We start from the raw sequence: 6,963 nt of genomic DNA, 5'->3' as shown, positions 1-6,963 counted from the left end.
TGCAGGTTTTACCAAATACCAAGCGTAGTTAAAAGTGCTACACCACGGCGCTGCATATCTGACAAGTGCCAGGCCAGCCATGTTGATTTTAAAAATCGCACCAAAACCGTACAAAAACTAAAACGCATAGTCTCATAATGTCCATTGTACAGAGTATATCAACAAAAAGGGCAGCAATTTCACGGGTTCGAGTTAGACAGTAAAAGAATTTTCTTCTATACGCCTCATACAACCACAAAGATGTAGCTAACAGAAACATCAAACCGTAAAAACTGAAATTTAAGCCGAGAAGGAGTACACTTCTTCAGAAGTCAACCATTTACAGTCTACCGCAGATAAATCAAGGGCACCCGTACGCGGGAAGGAACATGATCGTCGCGTCCCTATCGCAACAACAATGCATTATCCAGACAACTAACAATAGAAACACGTGCAGTTGGCCTTCTTCCAGGACTTCATCTGGTCCTGACCGATACGCAGCTGCCGCAGCTGGATTTCATGGTATTTGTGATCGACTTCCACAGTGTAATGATTGTTCCAGATTGTACGCAAGGTAGCGGTGACATAACGGCGTCCCACGCGAGCCTTGATCTCCTGTCCAGTTTTCAGGACATCCGCAGCACGAACGATCTTGTACGGCCGGCAGTGTAGCATGGTTTGTTTGCCTGTTCGCATTACGCTGATTTCCGCTCCCCGGATTCCTTTAACCACGGCGGGATACCAAAGCTCGCCTTGACCACAGTCCACAAACACCTGTTCCCCGTTGGTGAATTCCACATCGCCTTTCGAGAGGCGCAGAACCGAGCCGCTGCGGTGTTGGGTAGGGAAAGGGAGTTGTGGGCGATAATTGGAAGGTTTGTACTGGTAATGTTTGTACCGGTAAAGGTCCGCAACTTCACTTTCCAGCAGCAGACCACTCTAATAAATACAGACAGGCGGTTTCAAAGGCTGGGAGCGTGGTATTACAAGTAAGATATAATGCATCATTCCCTTCCTGTTTGACTACGTCGCAGTTCTCAAAAACTGGATGCTTTTTCTTGACATGTAAAACAACTGGTCCCAGGCACAATATTGACCAAGATTACGTTAGCCGAACGCAGTGTTCTGTATCCCTGCTCTTTTATTCATTTCAGCGAGTAGACATCAAGGCGGGTAAATACTGTACATAGTGGCCGAACGATATCCAGTTTACTGTGAAGCAGGCGTGACCGATTAGTAGCGTGTGCACTAATCTCTATTTGGTATAGTTTGTCTTTGTTGAAGCATCGAGCGCCGACGACTGACCACCAAGACTAGTAAAAAATCAATTACGCTTGCTTTACGGTAAATTTGGTTCTATTCTTCAAGCTGACCACAACTCAATGCCGGTTAACCATTTTAGTAAACTGGTTTGTGTGTGACGTGCAGCGCACAAGATCTCACTGTGACGTATTGTATGAGCAAAGAAACCTGGTTGCCCAGCTTGCCGGTGAGATTAACATGTTAGTCGGCAGGAGAAGATCATCCTATACTGTACTCCGAACGCTCTTGTAAGACCTACTTGAACGGGTCCGTTAGCCAGTTGCGCATCCGTCAGCAGAGGGAAGCGGACGCAGAACAGTGCATCACCCAGAACTGTACGCCGGTTGGCTTGGGTTGGCTCCAAATTCTCTTGAGCGCACTGCGCCACTGCCCACCTACAAGAATGGGCAGTTTACAACCGGAATGCGTGGCTGCAGTTTCCAACACGCCATTAACCGAGCAATGTACGTACTTTTCCACAGCGGAGCAGACGATTTCCTCGCCAGCGGAAAGTGTTCCGCGTTGGACAATCGCTTTCAGTACGTCCTGGCCGATTGCGCTAAACTGGTCCGATTCCAAAACATTTCTACTAAATTTGTCGGCAAACTCCAGACATTTCGTCTCGATGGCGGCGGCGCGGTCTGGCTGTATGCACGCACATCGCTTGACCTAGTGAAGCGTAAACGTTATAAGGTAAAGGCTCATGAACAACGCATCAGAGTGCTGCTGTCGTAAACATACCTTCTCCAAGTAAATCAGGCAGGTGTGGGCGTTGAGTGCAAATAGCTTGTTGTTGATGAAATTTGAGCACAGGTCGCCCAGCATCGGTAGATCATATTTGTCAGCGCAGTATATGGTCTCGAAGATGTTATTAACCTTCAGATCATCAGTGGCATCCACAGAGCCAGTGTACATATACCTGCAAGCAATTTATTATTAACAATTTTGCACTCGCACGCTTTCGTTGTAATATTCAGCGAAAACAGTTCGTCGCGTAATGGGTACGCAACAGCACAGAACACTTACTTTAACATATTACTGAACGCCTCTGGCAAGATTTCCGGGACATCGATGGGCTGCTCACCGCTTTCCTTCCAGTTTCCGTTGAACATGGTACGAAAAACCGTACTATTGAGGCTTAGCACGAATCTGCAAAGGCAGAAGTGACAACTTTGCTCATGGACACTCAGCGTCAGCGTTGACAGAACCGTTTCGAGCATTTGTAGCTTACTTATGAGCTGGGAAGATCTTGGCTTCACCAAGCTGGCGACCAACGGCAAACCGCACATCACTCATCTCGCCGCTGGCCAAGATGTGCTTGTGCAGACCGAGAATACCATCAGCGGTCCGTTGCCAGTCCGATGCTGTTGCAGTGGCGGTAGAAGTGTGCGACATAGTTGCGCTATTGGGTCCGAATCTGAAATGGCAGATGGAGATGCTTCACCTTTCACACTGTTCACACTTCACAGCGTACCCAGTTATGGCTACTTTTTTTAAGAAAGCGTGAAGCGTAAACTTTTAAAGAGCTACGAAGCGGTTAATTAGTAATTTAGTAAAATTAGTAAAACAGTCGGTGGCTTAATTAGTAAAATAGTCCAGCGCACTTCGATTCCATCGTGGATCCAGCCTAACAAGTGACAGCCAGTACGGCAAACCTGAAACCAGAGCTGTCAAGCGTCGATCTGGATTCTGCACGTGGCTGAACAGGCTCTGGCTCTGACATGACAAGCACGCGGAAACACGCATAACACGGGTGTAGCAATGCGTCACCGCAGTGACGCTTTCATTTGTCATGAGTCACATCTACAGTTTAGGGTTATACGCACTCAGCGCCACTCAACAGCACGTGATTACTGGTTTTGACTATGTACTTCTCGTCGGCGGTTATGGTTAATCACGACAGTTACTCGAACGTGCAGCAACGTACGTACGTAGTGTAACTGGCGATTCCGATTTGGGTTAGCTAACAAGTAAGTAGAACATTCCCGAATTTAGTGTTTGTGAATACTCTCAAGATGACCTTTATCAATAATAGAACAGCCAGATACATAGATTTTAAAAACCTGCCGCAGCCACAGGTACGAGCACGTAGAAACATATTTCACCTACTGTACTACAGTAATCGGAATCGTGTACCTAGTGGGATCGCCTACGAGTACGAACCTTTCAAAAGTGTTCGCTGTATCTTCTGTATGCAAAATGGGAAGGTTCAATATTCGCCGCAGCTGATGGTTTCCCACTTTGGGGTGCCTCCAGGATCACTCTGACTCTGTGTTGTGTTTTTCAAAGGTCAAGTTTACAGAGTAGGTAATTTTAAAAAAAGGTAATTTTTAATAATTTAAATTTAAAAAGGTAATTTTTAATAATTTTTAAGTAGGTAATTTTTAAGGTCAGCGATTTTTAACCACCTTCTGACGTTTGGTAATTTTCACTCAGTTTTCGCATGAAAGAATCGTTTATCAAAGAAGACGGACCAACAGCATAGGAAAAAAAAACTAAAACCGACTAAACGTCCCATTTCTGGAAGACAGAGAACCTTCTTTTCGTTTCGGTCGACCGTTATTAAATAACGGTCTCCGAGCGATGCTTTGCTGTGTGCAACCAATACAAACCAACGAAAAACAGAACTCATTCACTGCGCAGATAAAGCTTTCAATGATCATACGATTTGGGCGTCGTTTAAAAAAAAGGAGAACTGCTAAATTTCTTGGTTCGACCCGTCCAGATACCGAAAAAAAAACAAAAGACTCAATTCGTCCACTTTCTAGAAAACCCAAGAATTCCAATAAATCGTACTTATTCTACCTGACACCCGCAACGTTTACAGCGCATAAATGAGAATTATCAACACACGAATTACGTAAATTTCAGGCCATGAAACCCGAGCCCAACATCCAGGCCATTTACGCTAATAAGAAGATCGGTTGGCTTTTTTCCACGCTTCCATCTGATCCCGACCAATGCGCAGCTGATCGAACTTTCTCGAGTAGAGAGTGCCTTTGACTTTCACCCAGTAGATATTGTCTAGCTGGGTGCGCAACGTAGCGATCACGGGCCGACGTGTCTCGAGAGCCATGATTTCCTGTCCAAATTTCAAGAGACTCGCAGCCCGCACAATCTGATGCAGCGCACACTCGACCAGGGTTTGTTGTTCTTTGTCCTTGCGCAAAGCAACAAACCATGGTCCACTCGTTCCCGTCACCACGGCCGGGTACCACCACTGCGTATCCCCCGTGTCAACGAAGACCTTCTCCCCGTTACGGAATTCCACATCGCTGCGAGAGATGCGCAGAAGCGAACCGGTGCGGTATTTCGTGGGGAATGGCAGCTCTGGCTGGAGCGATGAATGCTTGTGCCGGTAAAGGTCCGCTATCTCACTATCCAGCAGCAGCTGACTCTAATGCACAAGATAGGGATAGATTAGTTATTTTGCTATTCTGCCGTACTTTTCTATATTTTAGTGCTTTATGCATTTTGTTTCACAAGTACATTTTCTCTTTGGAAGTCTGTTATACCATCCGGCCTCCACTCAAAACGTCCGACCAGAGGCTCTCATGCCAGTGGAATTATGTACGTATGGAAATCATTTAGGTACACAGTGTCATAAAGATGCAAAAAAGTCGTGGCGAGTGCTGGAAATTTTACGTCTACTTGCATGTACATGAATTTGGTACCATATCCCGGGTCATTTCCAAATTTAGCGCCATCCTTACTTTGACGGGACCGGCGCCCAGTTCGCCATCGGTCATCAGGGGAAACCGAACAAAGTTTAAGGTTTTTCCCAACACCGCACGCCGGTTGTCTTGGGAAGGCTTAAGGTCCTTCCGGATGCATGCCTTTTCAGCCCAACTGCAAGGATACTATTTTCTCGGTCTGGGCTCCACTTTCTCATAAACCGCTCTATTGCACCCTTTCAGAATAACTTAAAGAATTGATGCTGCATGGTTTGCAAAAAAACAATAAAACCCGAGAGAGAGATTGATAAAACATGGTAACCTACTTCTCCACCGCCGCGTAAACGATGTCCTCAGCAGCCGACAAAGTGTCGCGCCGCAAAATGTCCATCAGCGTTTCTTGGCTGATTTCGCTGAATTGGTCCGATTTCAAAACATCTTGGCTGTTTTCATCCACAAATTTCAGGCATATTTCCAGAATCCTTGCAGAGCGATCGCGTAAAGAGGCGCAACGCTTCATCTAATGGAAGCCACATAAACCGTTTTACATGTAACATACAGAACCGAAAGCAAAGGTTGGAGTGCTGAATCAAATTTGACCTACTTTCTCCATATAAACGAGGCAGCTGTCGGCGTTCAGCTGGTCCAGCGTAGTGCTGAGGAATCTGGCACACAACTCGCTTAACATTGGCAGGTCATACTTATCGGCGCAGTAAATGGTTTCGAAAATGTTCTCAGCCTTCAGACCACCATTTTCCTCCAGAGAGCCAGTGTAGATATACCTGCATAGCGCACACGGGCTAAGTTTTAGCATCTCTCAGTGTTAGATGGCACAGTAACAACCAATAAGTTTTAACGGTTTAACCACGCAGAACCGTAAGCGTGTCTAACCTCTTCGTGTTTCGCAAATACTGTTTCGTAAAACGGTAAACCTGTTGGCACAGCTAGCACGTACTTCAACATGTTCCTGAAGGCGTCTGGCAAGATTTCCGGGACATCAATGGGCTTCTGCCCGTTTTCCGGTAAACTTCCGTGGAACATGGTGTGGAATACCGTACTGCTGAGGCTCAAAACAAATCTATAATGTCCAAACGACGACTCAGCTCGCGCACAGGCTGATTGACACGAACCACACATCGATCAGCTTACTTGTGAGCGGGGAAGACCTCGGCCTTGCCGTGCTGGCGCCCCACGGCGAACCGCACATCGCTCATCTCGCCACTAGCCAAGATGTGCTTATGCAGAGCAATAATCCCGGTAGCGGACCTTCGCCAGTCCGATGGTGCTGCCGAATTTTGCGACATAATTGCAGGCGACTGAGTTAGCATCCACGGTATCAAATGTATTATGAAGCTCCACAAATCGTGGTTGATTTTATGCAGAAAAATGTGCAAACACAATCTTCAGATTATAGCAAGTACAAAGAAAATTAGCACAAATTTACAAAATGTGTTTTTACTCCAGCGAAAACCGATAACTACGTAACTCAGTATAACACCAGCACAGTTGACCTGCATTCTTTTTGCAGCTCAGCTATGGCATGTGACCCGCGCTACAACGCCAAACTCACTACGAGAGTCGCCACACTACCTTACCGTAATCCGTATCACGTATTCACGGACCGTGAGTCACCAACCGACCAACGTGCAATCAAAGCTGCCCCGCACTAAACAGTACCAAGTCCTGTTCAGTACATTTTTCAAACTTTTTTAATCGCATAAATGATAATTTTATTTAGGGCAATTTCTGGATTTAGGAATAGTTAATGTATTACAGTAATACTAACTAAACACTTATCTTACAGAATCGGCAGTCCCAGTGCCAACCGCCCCATTCCGCAGCAGGGTGAGTATTCGTCTCACCTGGTTAAGAATCCTGTTATGCGGCACTAACTACTAGTATGTATTGAGCACATTTGGTGCGAGTAGTTTCGTTGCGGTTTTTATGATGTGGAATGTGGATCAGTTTCGGATAGACACCTGTCAGTCTGTCATACCACTAAGTTACT

General features: G+C 46.0%; 2 protein-coding genes across 2 annotated transcripts; both read right to left on the bottom strand.

The window, feature by feature from the left end:
• Positions 1 to 414: 414 nt before the first annotated feature.
• LOC129600636 (BTB/POZ domain-containing protein 6-B-like) lies at positions 415 to 2,676 on the bottom strand. Its single transcript, XM_055499174.1, has 6 exons — positions 2,513 to 2,676; positions 2,308 to 2,430; positions 2,023 to 2,200; positions 1,754 to 1,950; positions 1,541 to 1,676; positions 415 to 918 (listed from the first exon to the last, which is right to left on the bottom strand). The coding sequence occupies exons 1-6, from the start codon at positions 2,674 to 2,676 to the stop codon at positions 415 to 417; spliced, it is 1,302 nt and encodes a 433-aa protein (XP_055355149.1).
• A 1,207-nt stretch (positions 2,677 to 3,883) lies between these two features.
• LOC129600625 (BTB/POZ domain-containing protein 3-like) lies at positions 3,884 to 6,340 on the bottom strand. The gene is made up of 6 exons (XM_055499163.1): positions 6,105 to 6,340; positions 5,911 to 6,033; positions 5,560 to 5,737; positions 5,282 to 5,475; positions 4,995 to 5,130; positions 3,884 to 4,678 (listed from the first exon to the last, which is right to left on the bottom strand). Exons 1-6 carry the CDS (start codon positions 6,281 to 6,283, stop codon positions 4,190 to 4,192), a joined length of 1,299 nt encoding a protein of 432 aa, XP_055355138.1. The 5' UTR covers positions 6,284 to 6,340; the 3' UTR covers positions 3,884 to 4,189.
• Positions 6,341 to 6,963: the final 623 nt, after the last annotated feature.

This window comes from Paramacrobiotus metropolitanus, unplaced genomic scaffold, assembly GCF_019649055.1.
Source record: "Paramacrobiotus metropolitanus isolate TYO unplaced genomic scaffold, Prichtersi_v1.0 Parri_scaffold0000187, whole genome shotgun sequence".
Taxonomy (NCBI): Eukaryota; Metazoa; Tardigrada; class Eutardigrada; order Parachela; family Macrobiotidae; genus Paramacrobiotus; species Paramacrobiotus metropolitanus.
The sequence above is the reverse complement of the archived record's forward strand: the minus strand, read 5'-3'. Positions and strand labels throughout refer to the sequence as shown.

Coding starts and splice junctions, on each gene's coding strand:
- LOC129600636 (XM_055499174.1), bottom strand. CDS start 2,676: ATGTCGCACACTTCTACCGCCACTGCAACAGCATCGGACTGGCAACGG. Junction 1,677..1,753: donor GTCTGCTCCGCTGTGGAAAA/GTACGTACATTG, acceptor CCATTCTTGTAG/GTGGGCAGTGGCGCAGTGCG. Junction 919..1,540: donor TGGCTAACGGACCCGTTCAA/GTAGGTCTTACA, acceptor TGTATTTATTAG/AGTGGTCTGCTGCTGGAAAG.
- LOC129600625 (XM_055499163.1), bottom strand. CDS start 6,283: ATGCTAACTCAGTCGCCTGCAATTATGTCGCAAAATTCGGCAGCACCA. Junction 6,034..6,104: donor GAGGTCTTCCCCGCTCACAA/GTAAGCTGATCG, acceptor TGGACATTATAG/ATTTGTTTTGAGCCTCAGCA. Junction 5,131..5,281: donor GTTTACGCGGCGGTGGAGAA/GTAGGTTACCAT, acceptor GTATCCTTGCAG/TTGGGCTGAAAAGGCATGCA.